Genomic DNA, 17,011 nt, shown 5'->3' on the forward strand with positions numbered 1-17,011 from the left:
GGTGATCGTCCCCTTCTGCTCAGCTCTGGTGAGGCTGCACCTCGAGTGCTGTGTTCAGCTTTGGACCCCTCACTACAAGAAGGACATTGAGGCCCTGGAATGTGTCCAGAGAAGGGCCTGGAGCACAAGTCCTGTGAGGAGCGGCTGGGGGAACTGGGGTTGTTCAGTCTGGGGAAGTGGAGGCTCAGGGGAGACCTCATTGCTCTCTACAAGTACCTGAAAGGAAGGTGTGGGGAGCTGGGGGTCGGCCTCTTCTCGCAATTATCTAGTGATAGGACTAGAGGGAATGGCCTCAAGTTGTGCCAGGAGAGGTTCAGGTTGGAGATGAGGAGACATTTCTTCTCAGAAAGAGCAGTCAGGCGCTGGAATGGGTTGCCCAGGGAGGTGGTGGAGTCACCGTCCCTGGGGGTGTTTAAGGAAGGGTGGGTGATAGTGGTAGGAGGATGACTGGACCAAATGATCTTGGAGGTCTTTTACAACCTTAACGATTTTGTGATTCCAAGGCACGGGAAGTGGCTATCAGCTGTGGTGCCTCTCCTCGAGCTTCTCTGCCTTTGATGTTTAATAGGAAGCATCACTCTCCAGAACTGTTGATTCAGCCCTTCAAAGAATACTGAAATAATTAAATAATCTCTCTGTAATTGAGGATTAAAGAATTTTAAATTTGGGATTGGGGACAAAGGGGGGGCACTGAAACAACAGTCCATCCTACAGTCAGTTAGTCTTGTTATGCTTTTGGTTGTTTTGTGGTATTTCATCACTAGCCATTGAAATGTTCAAAATCTGCTAGGCTGCACTGCTGTAAGGATGATGAAAAAGTCTTTTGGGAATCCTGCTTTTGTACTGACATTAGTAAGTCCTCTAGATAAATGGCTCTGTTTTCTTTCTATTTTTTCCCCTAGAGAAAAGGATCATAGCAAACTAAAAATAGGAATGTACTGAATTAGTAAAACACCGAAGCCATAAAATCAGATACTCAAATATCAGGAATTTGAGCAAGAAAAGAAGTCACGATCGTTATGAAGTTCATGCATCATGTGCTTTAGTTTCTACTTCTATGTAGTTTTTTTGGTTTTGTTCTTAAATGTAGGCATTAATGATAGGGTTTTAAAAGCAGCCTGAAGAAAGTACTTACTCATTCTCTGAGAATCACTGGTCATGAAACACCTAAACTCTTTGGGCTCCTGTGAAATGTAGTGAAGGTAGCTGTAAATTGTGTAGTTGGTGCAATTTAGCTCAGTTAACTCTGCAATTAAGTTCTTAATATTTTCATATCTGGGCATTACATCTGTAACGTTACAGTTAGATTGCAGCACAAAAGAAGTGGCATGTGTAACTTAAGAGCCTTTCTTTCATGTTCTCAGGCAGGCATCAGAGGAGCAAGAAAACCAGCACTGGTTGGGAAAGAAGTTGAGCAGACAGGACTAACTTCTTCAACAGAATTCTTAGCTTTGAAATCTGTGCATGGCTATTCTGTATTGGATGTAATTTGGGTGTTCAAGCAGAGAAACAGGAAAATAGGAGACTGCTTCTAAATACGAGGCTTCACTATTCATAGCCTTCTTGGCTGTTGATTGAAAGGAAAGATCCAGACTCGATGCTGTGCACTTCTGTGTCCTCACGGTCTTCTGGATTTGAAGAGATTGAGCTCCTGTCCCTTTAGAGTTTTTGGTAACGCACTGCTGTGGCAGCAGCTCTGCTTTAAGAGAAGAACAACCCTGTGGGGTTGGCTTTGAGGGTATGAAGGGAGAATAGGGTAAGTTCAGGTTGTTTGGGCAGTCAGGTTGTTTAGAGCAGCAGCAAGTCAGGAGGATAGGTGTCTGCCCTCCTCTTCCAATGTGGATTTGAAGAGATGAAAATGTCATAAGAGGGAAAGAAAACAGGGAAAAAATTATCCACAGAACTTACTTTTCTGAGCCCTATTCTGATCTCTCTCTGGCTTATATACCTCTCAGAGCAAATCATAATGTAGCCATCAGAGGAAGGGCACGTAGCCTGCTTGACCTTGTCAATGTTATCCCCAGCTTTTTGTAATAAATGAAAGAATCCTCAGGAAATCCTAGGAGGTCACCACTTCCTTCCCCTCTCACAAATCTCAGGGGTATAGTGTTTAAGAGTCCATGGATGTTTCCCTTGGTTTTTCAAATATCATGGATAATCCAGACTTTTATGGGCTGGGACAAAAGATAGATTCAATTTAAACTATGAAAGTTAGAATGATTTACATGCAGCTGTGGAATATGAACCTGCGAAGAAAAACAGATGTTAAAAGGAAAAATAAAAAGAGAAATGGATAGTCACTGAATTTAACCAGCTCAGTTTTCATCTTTATGTTAGCGTAGAATAAATATCAAAGAGTTTACATTTTTGCAACTTTCTTGTTAGTAATACTCTTAACAACAGTACAGAGACAAAGTTGGGTGTCAGTGCATAATCTTTGTTCTATAAATATTTGTATTTTCTTTTCCAGTGAAGTCAAAAGAGATAACAAAGGCTCTCAGCAAAAGCAAGTAATATTTTTGGCATTAGCTGTCAATTCGAGCTTCACGTGGAGAGTTTGAGCCTCATTTCTTATTCCTGGTGATAGAGCAGGCTTGTGGTGTAAGGGAACAACTGTGGATGGCAGTGCTGAGCCCTTGCTGTTCTTCCTAATGCCAACAAACAACAATGTGGCCAACTCCAAAAAGGCCCAGCCAGCTTTCTACAGGGGAGCAGCTCTGTGACATAGCGTGGGAGGGAGCAGCACCTGCATCTCCCAGCTGAGGGTGTACCGTCCATGGGAATATTTGCATTGACAGACTTGCCCAGAAATCGCTGTGGAAGCTGGGTAGCTCTCAGTGCAGTCAGCTCCCTTTGGATGTGCTACAGATGAACCCCTTGCTGCGAGTGCCGCAGGGGTGTCTGCACCAATTCTGATTAAACAGAGTCCTGGGGCTCTTGGACAGGTGTCCTGGGAAGGCTGGATGTTTTATACCCTAAGTGTGGGGAAAAATACTCGTTAACCTTTTGACGCAGTCTGCAGAGTGTCCTGTCCAAGCAGTGCAAGCGTTAACTGAATTTGGGGCATGAAACATTATTCTGTCCCATAAAGCTGAAATTCTCTTGTCTGAGTGATAGAGGTGAATAAGAAACCATGCTATATTTTAGAGAAACTTAAGTATTAGGACAGGAAAAAAAAAAAAAAAAGTTCCTTATAGGAGTGAATAATTCAGAATGATGTGCTTTCATTAAATAGGTTTGCACTGTGGTGATGTTTTGTGAAATCTGGGCAAAACCTTTTATCCAGCTTGGGCCTTTCTGTGCTAAAGTAAGCAGTGGTCAGCTTGTAAGTATGTGAGGCTCTGCAGCCATTCATGCTCAGGAACCTTTCTGGGCTGCACACTGCTGGCTTCATTGCTGGCCTGGCTGTGAAGGACCTGGCGATTATCTCCCTCCCAGTACAGCAGGGTGAGGTAAAGGGACATGCATGTTGCTTCCACTTCTTCAGTCCTCTTCACATGACACGGGGGGCCAGCAGGAAGCCCTCCCAAAGCCAAAAACACATGGGTTCAGTTAGTGTGTGGCAGGGGTCACACAGTTGCATGGTGCTCCTGCTTGCAGTGTCTTGGGCTCTCACATCCTGTGCTGCTCATGTCATCACAGAAATGCACAAACCACCTGGGCAGAGAGAAACATTTCTAAAGGCAACGCATCCAGTGCAGTGAGTGGAGTCACAGAAAATGTCAAGCAAGGCATATGGAAAGGTTTAAAATCATTAAGAGAAAGTTCGCAGTGTTTTTAAGACAGATACAGTTCCCTCTGTATCGCTCAGAAGGGACTTACTGGATTCTCAGAGCTTGTGGTAGTGGCCTTTAGGTTGTGCTCTTCGGTAATTTCTGTTCTTTAATATAACCAGAGATGTGCAATTTGAATAAATCTGTTCTTTTTTTTTTTTTTTTCTTTCCCCCTCCAGATGGCTTCAAATTAAGTTTTTGCTTTTTATTAGAAACTGGAGCTCTCTTCATTATTTTGGCTGTATTCAGTCTATAAAGGTGTGTTTTTTTAACATAGAATAGAGGTCAAACTACACAAAATCTTGGTCATTGGCTGGAATGTTGAAAAGTGTTGAATGTATTTTCAGACCTATTTAGGAGTAATTGGACATCCCCATCCCTTTAGTATGCATGGAGGTTTGGCATCTAAACACACTAGACAGCTTTGAAAACCTGCCAAGTGTTTAACACTATGCATTCTGATATGGTCTCTTTGGTAGGAGTTGGCAGTAAAGTTTAAAAAAAAATAAATACGTCTTGTCAGCATTTGGATGTGGAAATGCAGGATGGAAGTTCCTGGAAAGAGACAAAGGGACTGGGGAGGCTGAGCCAGGAGAAGATGAGCTCCTCCAGGTACCGGGTGTAGGAATATGGCCGGGTGCCCTTGCCCCAGCCTTCAGTCCCCCCCCTGCTACTGGCTGGACTGTGGAATCCAGTGCTCACAAGTGTGGTGAACGCCAAAGGGATTTTGCTGTCCAGATGAGAGCAGATGCAAGCCAAGTTCCTCCCTTGCGTATTTAATTTTGTCATGGTAATAGTGTTCCTTTGCAGCAGTGCTTAGAAGCAGGGCTGCACTGTGCTTGCACAGTAGCATATCAAGTAGCCATCGGTCCCTGTCTCGAGGGGTTGGCAGAGAAGGGAATCAAGTTTGTTTGGTGGGGAGCTGGAGCTGGGTAAGCCCAGCAGTGCAATGGCAATAAGAAGTTAGTTTTACGTTTTCAGTTCAGTTCTTTTGCTAGAGGATGGCTTAATGAGAGGGTAAATAAAGAAGGTGAAGGTGGAGAGTGGACATGGAGGAGATGGGCTTGAGGAGGACCTGGTTGGCTAGGACGGAATAAGGAGGCAAGTGTAAACTGAGGGAACTGCACAGGCTGGGGAGAGTCCTTAGGCCACTCTGCACAAGGAGGGCGGAAATGGTCAGTCAAGAAAGTATGAAAAAGAGAACTCTCCCAAAGCACCTGCTTTTGCTGTTTGTTTTTCCAGGCTCTGACGTCTCTGGGTGGTTACTTTCCAGTTTGTACCCCCCAGCCCCTGGTCACAGGTAGGTTGAACTGATCCACTGTGCCCAGCTTTCCCTGAGGTGTCTGTGCCATGTCTCCTGCACGACTCTCCCAAGGAGGAACGGTCTGAGCAGCTCGCCTTTCCATTCCTTCCTCCAGCACAGTGGTCTCTGGCTACGTCCAGAGCTGCTTCCCTCCTCACAGTCACCTCACATCCACCATGGGTGAGGAGGCACGCGGGAACAGGTCCTTCAGTAGCAGATCCAGATATTTTAGGACAGTCGTTTCATATGGCATCAGACTCACTGCTGTTGTTGTAGCTTTTATTCTTTCCCCTATTGTTTTCCTGTATACCAGGTGGTTTGTACCAGCTAAAGAAGTGACCTCATTTCCACGATTCTGCATGTATAATTCAAAACACTTTACAACTCTTGCTGAATATCTATGCTTCTGGTTATTTGCTGCTTGCTTTGATGCTTACAAGCATTATTTAGGGCTTTGTTGGGCACTTCTGCAGAGAATCACCTTTTCTTCTTATTTCCTAGTCGCTCAAAGAGCATTTTCCTCCCTCTTGTTCCCTTTCCTTCTTAGCAGAGATACAGGGGTGTGTTTTCTACTTTATTTTCCAGTACTTAAATATTCAGTACTGCCCATTACATTCTGGTCTCATTTGTTTAGTCAGTTCTTTTGAGTGGAGACTATAACTTCCCGAACACCAAGCAAGGCTGAAAAGTTCTGTAGGCTACAGGATCCTTTTGTTTCTCATGTCTCTTTTTGTATGCAAAGCATTCATACAAGACTGGGTAGTGAATAGCTCTTTGTCCAGGAGCTGGTGAGAATGCGGCAGTGGAAGTCTGCAGAAATACTGTTCTTTGCATCAGATGTATCATTAACTCCTCCTAAGCCATATTTAATGGCCTGTTGTTCATGCAAAGCCCTTTTGCCCATAGATAAGCAGAGGTTTGCATTTGGCAAAGTGACAAGGTGTTATATACTTCTCAGATTTTGCACAGAAAATTGCATGCTTTCTCTTGCAGTGTTATAAATTTGTGTTGCAAAAATCAGCATGGGTATCTCTAGTGGGATTTAAATGCAAATGCCTAATGTTCTGCAGATACATACTTAATATTTGACACAATGTTAGGACGGTGATACTCTGAGTCGTCTCAATAAAGTTTGCTCAAAGAACTAATGACAAGTTTTGAAAAGAGAATATAAAAATGTAATTGCTATTCAAGAACTGGAGCTTTCCTTGCTCAGTAGGGGGGAAAAATGTCTTTTGTATTGGATAAGATCTATTTTGGTCATTTTACCTAGCAGACGGTAGTGGGGAGAGAAATCCTCTCCACTGAGCAACAGGAAAGAGCAGCTGCCGCAGCGTGTGATGCACGTGGTATCAGCAGCAAGTCTCGGTTCTGTCTAGGCAGTCATCACTGAGAAGGTGTCAGCAGAGTTCTCTAAATGTCCCCTGCCCCTTAGCCCCCATCTTTTTGTACCTTTTTGTTAAGATAGGTCACCCAGTGTTAAAATATTTAGAAATGCAGGGCAATCTACAGGCCTAAAAGTGCAAATATTGAAGTCAATAGTTAAATCAAATAAAAATAGGCTGAACTTTACACTTCAGCATAGTGAATTAATGGACTTCATGGAGGTGTTTAGCAATATTGTTCTAAGGCTTCTCTGATTTATTTTGTCCTTGCAGTAAAGCAGTAGTACTTCAAGCAGTGAATTGCATTCACTTTGAATTGGAAAAAGATGTGACTGGGACCTGGGAGAGGCCAGGTATGATTTAGTGGTGAATTTGGGCACAGTAGAGTCAGAAAGAAGTGGTCTGTACAATTTCACCTCTTCAAAAGTGCTGATCTCAATAGAAAGAGCATGGATAGGGTATGATAATGCTTGGGAAACACGGAAGAAAACAGAGAGGACATTAATGCACCAAAAAAAATCAGAACAAAATTGACATTTGTTTTTCCACCAAGTAGTGATTCCTCTGTGAATGCTCCTGCTAGGATTCACTGTGATCCTGAGGAGATCAAGGGGTTAGTCAACATGTTTAGAAGTGGATTCTTACTCCATTGTCAGTTTGGCTAAGCCTATTTTTCTTCAGATGTTTGGATTAGATATGTGAAATCACAATGGTGAAATGGCTTGTCCTGTGTGTACCTCCATGGCCAAGGACCCTTTCAATTTTTGAAGTTCTTAAAGCCTTTTCTCATGCTGCTGCAGTCCTGTAGGATCAGCAGGATTGTTTCTTTATACTGGGAAGAATTTATGCCCTTCAGAACCTAAGATTTGCAAGTTTTTATGTGTGTAGTATGCTTTTTTACCTGGGCAGAAAAATGCTGTGATAACTGAAGTCTTCACCTCTGGTGTAGGATCTTGCACTGCGTGAGGGACGGTGTAGTGGTCAGAGGAAGCTACTGGGGACAAGCAGCCATGGTCTTGTTCTCAGCTTCGCATGGTAACATGCATAGTTAACAACTTGAGCAAATCCTTTTCTGTTATGGTGCGATATGTTATAATGATGCGAGTTGCCTTACCGCAATACCCTCAAGGTGAAGTAAGCCCAGGTTGACCTTCTTACAACTGTGGCCATGCTGCTGCTATCTGGGGGGTTACTTGTTTACGTTCATTAGTTTGGGTTTACTTTGTGACACGCTGGAGTGAGCACTGTATTCAGACCAGTGATCTCTGCCTCAGCTTTCCAGCCATAGTGGAATACTCCAGCCTTAAACCTTTGTCAGAAGATTGTTGAAACTTTACTAATTATTTTAAAGTATTGTGAAGTTTTGAGATTGAGAGCCATGACAGGGCAGAATATCAGTGAGGGTGGGAGATGGGGATGCAAAAACATGTTCTTCACAATCTTCCTGTACTGAGCTGCAGCTCTTACATGGGAAGCCTTAGACTGATACTTCAGAGAGCATAAAACTACCATCTCTTATTTCTGTCCTTCAAGACAAAACACCTTGGATGAATTCATCGCAGTTCTGCCATGAACCTTCCCTATACAAACTAACAGTCCCCTATATTTTCTTTGTCTGATGCTCCTAGAACGTTGTAGCACAAACAGTTAAAGATGCACTTGTTCTCCTAACTATTCAGATTAATTGTAGGTGCCTGACTAACAGTTATTCAAGCACAGGATGTTTAAAATCAGCTTGTCTTATTCTGAACTGGGAGTAATTGTGCCTCCGGTAAAGCTGGCTGTAAGGAGTCATTAAATTCTTTATGGTGCTGTATATCTGAAGCAGTCGGTACTCCCATTGAAAATGGAGTGCATAATCCTGCCCACAAGGCACACGCATTACGTATGTACAGAAGAGGAGATTTTGCTTTATGCTGTTGGAGCTGCACCTCTGTTTTTTTCTTTTCCAGTGGCATTTGCACAGAGCTCTGGGCCATTCCCCCTCATGGCAACTGTGTCAAGATTTTTGGCACAAGTAGGCAATTGCCACCTAGAAAAACTTGCGGGAAATCCCACATAGAGTTGGAAGGAATGGCAAATACTAGAGAAACAGAAATTGAGTCAGAAGAAGTGGTTTGTACAGCCTTATTGCACACTGGCATATCACTATGGGAAAGGATGGTATGAAAACTGACAGAGAGGGTCTTGGAGCTTTGAGCAAATTGTTTCGTTTGCTTCCTCCCATGTACAGGCTACTTCATACAAATTAGTAAGTTAGGTTTGAAGATATTGGTCGTCTCTTTAGGAAATTTCTGCTCCTTAATGAAACAAGCTCCATGAGTTTGCCAACTGTTATATCGCATGTTTGTAGTTCAAGCTAGAAACACTTTCTAGTTGTTTGTGATAATTGTGTAAGAACTATATTACTTGGGCTTTGTTTTTATTCAGTAGAAGTTCCTCTAAACACCTATCTCATTTTTTCAGGTATGGAAACCTGGAGACCTTAAGCTGTGAAGAAGTTGGGAGCCAGAATTCCTCCGGATCCAAAACAGTAGTCAGGAAGTAAGTGTGGTTTTGCACTGTACAGCAAGCCTCAGTCAGAAGTCAGTATTGGAGGAGGATGTGGGCAGCATAGCTGTTGTCTCATTTGAAAATTCACAGCACTGTTTGTTTGCTTAAACAAGCTTGTTTAAAAGCCAAATATCCAGAGTCATATTGAGACATATCCAGTGGTATAACCCAGAGATTTGTCAGTCAGGGAAATTGTCTTGTATTTGAACAAGAGAGGAACGCATCTAGGCCAACGTTTTGTTGATTAAACAAACAAGGAGTATTTGTTTTCCCTGCCTTATCTATAGCAGTAAATGGCTATCGCTTATGACTGATTTTATTGTGCATTACATCGCAATAGTCTGCATCTGCAGACCAAAGCTGAGGTTGTTTCAGGCAACGTGTGTATGCATGCGTCTTCTTCATTAGCTCCCCTATGATTTACAGGGTTGCTTTTTGAGTGAAATTTAAATTCTGATGTCACCCTATGTTGCAAGAAAAATACCAAAGCTCTTTTGAAATGTAGTTTAAATGGAAAAAGGTGGTTTGGTTATTATCCTCCTAGCATCATATAAAACTGCATTTTATCTTAAGACATTGGGTGTTAAATTTTTACTTTGACGTCTGTATGATGTGTGGTTTGCATGCGCTATGGCAATAAAAAGTATCTAAGTGGTTATGTTTGATTACAGTATGTGGAGAAGCTTGATTCTTGTCAGCATTGCTCATGACTGTTTTTCTATAATTCTGTCTCATCTTCTATCGGTTTAAAAAAACTTAGTCTTTTCTCAGTGTACTGACTTGGCAAGGAGTAATTGAAGAGGCCTCAAGTTTATTTTCTGTTTCTTCTGATCTTGAAGAAAATGTTGATTTTTTTTTTTTTTTTTTTAATCATGTGAAATACACAGTCCTGTCAAGACTGAGAAATACAGTGTAGTATTTTCATTTCTACGATTCAGGCAGATTGTTGATTGAAATCACATCCTTTCCTAAAATACTGAGCCTGCCCTTCACACTGCTTACCTCTCTGCATTTCTGATGGCATATGTGTTTTGGACAGGGAGTTTTGAGTCTGGTGTAAAATGGTTCCAATGTCCCCAGTCCAGAAATTTTCCTTTAACATACCCAACACCTTCCTGTCCTTCACTGTCTGAATGCAGTGGTCAGATAGTAGGGTTGCTTTGCCTTCTGTCACCCATGTAGAAATTGTTTTGTTTAACCACCATGAATAAATTGGTGAAAGCCCCCTTGTCTGTGAGTGTTTCAATAACTTTCTCTGAAAACACAAGTAATTATGCTTGCTTGACTGCAGAAGAAATATAGAGCTTAATTAATGTTTATAAACAATAAAGGAATCTCAAAAAAGGCTTTAGTTAGTTTAATGCAAAGTATTAGTGCCTGTTACTTTATTTATATTTATTTATTTAGTATTTTTAACACTGCAGACACAAAGCTACAAGCTCTAATGGTTTGGGCTGCTCCTCTTGCCCCATGAGACTCAACACCAGAGCCCAATTCCCTGATTGTTTCCTGGTTGGCATAAGAGAGAGCTGTTAACACTTTCCTCACATTTTGCCATGAAGAACCCATCAAAGAACAGCTGATAGTTGAATCTTGGTCACAAGCACCAAGAAGGCAGAATAGTGCTGTAGGTGAAGGAAATAATAGCCAGCCAGCAAGTTCCTACACTGTCATCCAAAATAAACTCTTAAGAACTCTTCCTACTTTGGGCAGGCCATTTGACTTCCCCATATTTCAGCCAGTCCAACCATTAAATGAGCTAAAGCAGTACCTTTCTTGCAAAATAGATGAAGGATTTATACTGAAGATGTGGAAGATGCTTTCGCCAATATAAACCATGTCAGGATTAATCCCCCCACCTTTCCACAAACTTGAAGGAGCTTGATTATGAGATGGAGAGAAAATAGATGGGAGTAGTCTTGATGCTAGTGTCGCTCAGCCTGTGGGCAAAACACGTCAATTCAATGTTGTGTCTGAAGGTGAGGGTGCAACTGAAATACCATTTAGTAAGAACATATTGTCTGTGTTTTTTTGGTTTTTTTTGTGCTTTTATATTTTTCAAGCAAAATTGTTTTTCTACTGACATGCACATAGTTTGTTGTTCACCCTGGGCCTAGCTGCTTCCTGCTGCATCCCTGGTGCCTTCCCTTTGTCATGCACCATCTTCATGCAGTCAGCAAATGACAAAAGCATGGGGTATGTCTTCCAGTTCTCACAGTAGCACAACTTCTGATGAGTTTATCTGACCCAATTTTCATTAATATATTCAGCACGGCTGATGAATCCTTTGGTCCTCATGAAAAATCTGTATCTTTTATGTCTAATTTTGATACCCGTTACCCAACTACTTGTTTATAGAAAGCTCAATGAAGTTATTGACAAAGTAATTTACATGTCATGTGCACATTTTAACAGATCCTGAATAAATGTGAATTCACTTTCCTGACCTAAAAGTTTCCACACACACACACACACACACACAAAAGCTACAGAAATGAAAAAACAATGCTGGGAAGAGAATTCATGACTAAATATCTCATGGAGCTTTAAAAAACTATAGAGGTTTCTGCAAAATCTTAGGTATGTATGAGAGGATTTTTGTCATATTTGGTATACTGCAAGTCCACTGTTTACTACTTTCTGTGTTGAAACTCCCTGTTCGTTTTGTACTTGTGGCACAGAGTTATGACATATTTTGAGAAGGAAAGTGTCTGATGTACGTGAATTCGTTTTACCATTTTATTATTCCATCCAGTGCTAATATAGCTAAAAACCTGCAAGCCCTACACTATGGCTTGAGCACACTTGTGGCACAGTACCATTTGAGAGGCTTGTGGGAGCTATAAACCTACCCTTGCGTTTCCAAATTCTGGGTCTGAGCCAGCAGTTACTTCTCACACTTGTTTCAGTGACGCAGAGTTGTTACTGACCTGAGATGACTTCCGCTAGGCTTGAAACCTGCCTTCTAAGGATCCTTTCTGCCACGCGGATTTTCTCCTGCACACATAAGCATCATTCCTATCATTTTTGGGCCACAGGAGTGCTCAAAGATTTATTTTTTTGTTCAATGGAGATCTGACTTAATTATGTTTAACACAAAATGTCTTTTGGGATTTTTATTATTATTGCCATTTTCTTTAAAACTGTATTCAGTAGTATGCAGTTAAAACAAAGGTACAGTAATTCTGTAACTTTAAAAAGATCTAAGCAATGTTAGGATGATGATCAAGCTTTGACCAGTGAAATATTTTGTGACCTTAATAAAACTGCCTTGCATGTATTTTTTTTTAGGATCGAGTCCCAGTGTAGATTTCATGTTCCGGAGCTTGCTTTCCGCAGTTCTCACTGCTCTTAGTCAGCCTGAAAGTTTATGATCTCAGTATGAAAGAATACAGTTCAGAAAGGTCACATACTCCAGTGCAGTGTATGAGTTAGATGGACTTCAGCTCGTGTTCCCAGAAATCCGATGCTATGCCTCTCTTAATTGTCTGATAAGGTAGTCGGGAGGAGTAACTTACTTGACCCTCTGTCTCCTGTTATTAGCAATCCTTGTTGTTACTCTTCCTTGCATCACGTAAACAAAACCTCCTGGGGCTGATTCTCAGATCAGGGTACCTTTGTGTCAAGGTAGGACGGAGTGGCTTCCTCGTCTTTGTTGGGTGGTCCCTCTCTTCGGAGTTCTCTGTCTTCATTGCTTGTTTTTTAGCTGAGGACTCCTGCCAACTTTCAAAAAATAAATAGGTTTAACAAATCACAACACAGATCTAATACCTAGATATAACACATTCAGAATTAAATCATACGTGTGCTAAGTATAAATGAAAATTTATCAGTATCATACTGATGGGAAATTTAAATGAGATAATCTAGTCTGAAAGATTTCAAGCCCCTTGACGTACTCTGGGAAGGGAATCAGCTAGGCAAGCAATTAAGGCTGTTTGAGGACCTCAGTCTTCATGAAACTGTTGTGTGTGTTGCATGTGAGATAGTCAGAAACAATGCTTTTGGTGATATGGCCTGATCACTGTAATCTCTATTCCCTGTAGTAGGGGAGCTCCTCAGTTAACTTTTAACTCACTGCCAAAAGGTTGAGTTTTCTATGCAAAGTGTTCTATGAAAAAGTTGTGCCTTGTTTCCATCCCCATACTAAAAGATGGTGTTAAATTTGATTTCTGGGCAATCAGCACTGGCAGACAATAAAAATTCAAAGAGCTGATGTACTACAGGAGCAGAACACTTCTTTCCCATAAGATAGGTACTAAGACCTGGCTGGAGCTGGAGGAGGGCAGAGAAAGAACCCTAAAGCCTTTGAAGTATAATATACTGTAGCAGCCTGTACCTCTGGGGGCTTGCCTGTGCAACATTATACAATTTAAAGGGGAGGATTCTTAAAGAACTCAGAACAGCTGACTGGGAAGCAGGAACAGTAAAAGATTTAAGCCCTCAACCTCTCTTTCTTCTACAGTCCCAGTCCTGAGGTGGCTGGGTCCTGAGGCTTTTAAATCCTGAATGAGCTCAAGTAACAGTAAAAGTCCTTTCAAGCCTCCTCTTGAAGCATAAGGTTGTGGTTTCCGTTTGCTACTGGCTTCACTTGGCTTATCTGGAGTGCACTGGTTGTGAATGACAGGCCACAGAAATTAATCAGAATACTTGGGGCTTTTTTGTCTTGAATGTCATCTCCTAGTTGCATCTGCTTTATTATCAAAATGTGGGATTTATTTGTTATTAAAACTTGGAATGTGGCATGTGATTGGAAACTACAGACAAAGCAACTTGAAGCTGAACTGAAATCTCCTTGTTTTATTCCACAGCAATTGGACAAAACAGTTCAAATAAAAAAAAAATTAAGGAACTACTCAGTTACCACATGGCATGTCTTGCATGTTTACCCTTCTGCTTCTTCATTAACATAGCGAATACCAAAACTTATAATGTCATACTGCAATATTTGGAGTTTGTCAGAGGGATAAACAAATACTGTCCCAGGGCTTCTTGTGCATTTAGACTGTTCTGACAGAAAGCTCGTCTGTTGCTACCTACTGAGGTTAGCAGCCCTGTTGGAAGGCAGAACGCGCAGTTAAAATCCTGCAGGAATAAAAATGGGACTGAAACTTTGTGCTCCAGGAGAACAGACACCAAAGGAATGTGAGACAAATGGAATAAAAATTGCTGGAAGTTTCTGATGCCTTGGGAAATCCAGGGTGGGAAGCAGTTAAGACTCATTTGTGAGAGCACCAATCAGCATTCATTCCAGTAAAGCCAATTAAGCTAAAACAACAGCAGAAACCAATGCAGTTACATGAGAAGCAGTCAAACACAGGGCAGTATAAGCAGTGGAAGAGGGGGAGAGTTATGAAAACAACCAGAACCAAGCAAAAAGAATAATTAAAAGAGCAAAGAAAAATACTGATTGGCATCTCAGTTAAAACAGAGTAACTACAGAGCTGTTCCCTTAGTGACTTCATGCGTCCCACAGACAGACCCCGGCACGCTGTGCAGCCAGATGTTCTCAAGTCAAGAGAAGAGCAGAGAATTTGCTCCAAGCCACTAGCAAGTTATTTGTAAACAGGCTGGGGGTGAGAAGCTACCATTACAGCAGCCTTTGCACAGAGCTTATGTACATTTGACCCCTTATTCAGAGCTGAAACTTAATTCCTTGTGTTATTGTTTAACAAGCAAAACTGAGAAAATACAGGTGGCTTAATTTAATTTCTATGAGCAAGCCTGAAAGCCATTGTGCGGCAAGGGGAGGAAATCACCCTCTGTGAGGATGATTCCACTGCTGGGCTTTGCTGTACATTTGGCAGATCAGGGGAAGCGTTGTCCGTGTTCCTGTCTGACTAACTTCATAAGGCACTCATTTAATCTCTTCTGCAGCTGAGGTTCTCTGTGTTCTCCTTAGTCATTGGGATTCCCTTGTACTCATTCTCTAGAAATAATTGTGGTGGAACAGAAAGCACTGGTGTTCCCTTCTTGCCAAAAAGTGTTCTGTTTAATTCTGATGCAGACCTCTTCAGGCCTAGGGATACAGCTGTCTTCCCATCCGAGAAAGGGCTATGCCCACTTTCCGTGTAACCTATTGCATCCCTTGTGGCTGTGTGATAAGAAGGGCTCATTCTCCACCTCCTCCATGCCCTCCTGGCTCAGCTTAAGCGATGTTAGACCTGGAGCTGCTACAATCTCATCCCATTTCATGGCAGCTTGTGGGCAAATGTCAGTGGGTGAGTAGTTCTGTGTTTCCAGTTCATAAAGCGACAGAATCACATACGCATCTTCCAACCTCAGTAGATAGGTTTTAAAGGCTGAAATGTTCAGAGATGGATTCTAAGCAAAACTGATACGGAAACTGGAAGACTTTCTGACAGGTGCAAAATTTGAAAGTATCACTGAACAGAGCCCAGAGCCCATGGTTGGCAGGAGAGGAGTTAAACTTTTTTTTTCTTTTTTTTTTGTGCTGCAAATATCAGAAAGGAAAAACGTGTATCTCATAATCGAACCATGAAAAATGTAGTCTGTGATGTTTCTTTTCTGTCTGAGATCTCGGAAGGCTCCCATTGTTATCTGTCTCTGGGGCTATTGAGTACAGGGCGTTTCTTCTCAAGGGCAGCAAATGTAAAGCTACTGCAAGATAGGGGCCATTTTCCAGCCTGTTTTCAGAAAGCTTCCTCCCACTGACACACCAAGTAGGAAGTCAGGCGATAGGAGGTCAGTAGGCCATAGTGTACCTTTTTACTCTTTCCCCTCTTGCCTGAAATTATTTTGCTGCCAAAAATCAGCATCTGTAATGGCTGTGAACTCTTCACCCTGCTCTGGGAGACTGGATCTGTGTTAAACTCTGTTTATTCTTTGGCTTATGAAAGTGGCCAGCAACCAAGCCTCTGGAAATTGAGCTTAGTATGTGAACGATATCAGTACGAGAAAGTGTCCTGTGGAGAGGCTCCTCCTATGAAATCGTTGCTGAACTGGTAAATGCTCATAAGAAAAGAATTCCCAACGTGTTTTTGGCAGTGGAGCTAGTAGGGGTGAGAGTGAGTTTGTGACGTGGGGAAAAGCGGTATGCAGCAGGAGAAAGCACACAGATAGGGCCTGCAATGAGGTAGAGTGTTTCCCTGCCTGCGGCAGAAAAGAAATGAAGTTACTGCAGGCATAGGGCAGTGGTGTTTGTCATGGGCTTGTGCAGGGCGGGAGAGGACAATGGAAAAGCGTGGGCAGGCAGGAGAGTAGAGCAAGTGCTTGCGGATGTCTCTGTTGTGGCTGTGCTCCCACCTTGGGAACTGGAGCGTGACACCTGTCCCAGCTGAGAGGAGCGGACCTGGAGCCCCAGGCAGAAAGTTTTGCACCCACTGGCCTGAATAGCAAAGCCCTGACTAGTTGCATGCGCAGTGGAAGCTTGGCTGAGTGGAGTCATGAAAACCCAGTCCGAAATGGCTTTAAAATGTGAAGAGTCTTCAGAGCTGCACCATCTGTTCCATGTTTGCAGTGAAACCTGAAACCCAGGCTGTTTGCATGTTAATTTTTGGTTGTAAGTACTCTTTGTAGCTCTAAAACTGTAATTGCAGAGTTTCTCCTGTCAGCTAGCCTAACCAAACAGTATTACTGACAGCTTTCCAAATACTCTCAATAATTAGAAGTTTGAAGTTGCCACAATACCAGAGAAGGAAATAGAAAAAAACAACAGACTAAACTGGATGGGACTTGGAAAATGACATCTCTACGGGATTAAAAGTTAAACTGAGTTTTGAGGAAGGAACGATATGCTTGAGATGAGACCGGGAGAGGTGATCTTTACTCTTCCTTAACTATTAGCTTATTCTGAGTGTCACTGAGCAGCTGACTTAACCAGATGTTGTTGTAGTTCTCTGTCTGCAGAACAAATGTACCAGCATCTGTCTGCGGCTCTGCTGCGACAGCTTTCTTGGCTGGCTTTTGGGTTCTTCGTTGCACAGGAGTCTGAATGTGTAATCCATTTTCCTACTGAGCTCTTCTTACAGGCTCAT

At 42.2% G+C, this 17,011-nt stretch overlaps 1 protein-coding gene across 1 annotated transcript in view; it reads left to right on the top strand.

The window, feature by feature from the left end:
* The window catches only part of RGL1 (ral guanine nucleotide dissociation stimulator like 1), a 76,327-nt gene that overhangs the window by 30,408 nt on the left and 28,908 nt on the right, over positions 1-17,011 (top strand). The window contains exon 4 of the mRNA XM_084291607.1: positions 8,928-9,005. Coding sequence (XP_084147733.1) covers positions 8,928-9,005 — 78 coding nt within the window. The remainder of the gene's footprint in view (positions 1-8,927; positions 9,006-17,011) is intronic.

Source organism: Netta rufina (assembly GCF_964035555.1).
Source record: "Netta rufina genome assembly, chromosome: 8".
In the NCBI taxonomy this organism is placed as follows: domain Eukaryota; kingdom Metazoa; phylum Chordata; class Aves; order Anseriformes; family Anatidae; genus Netta; species Netta rufina.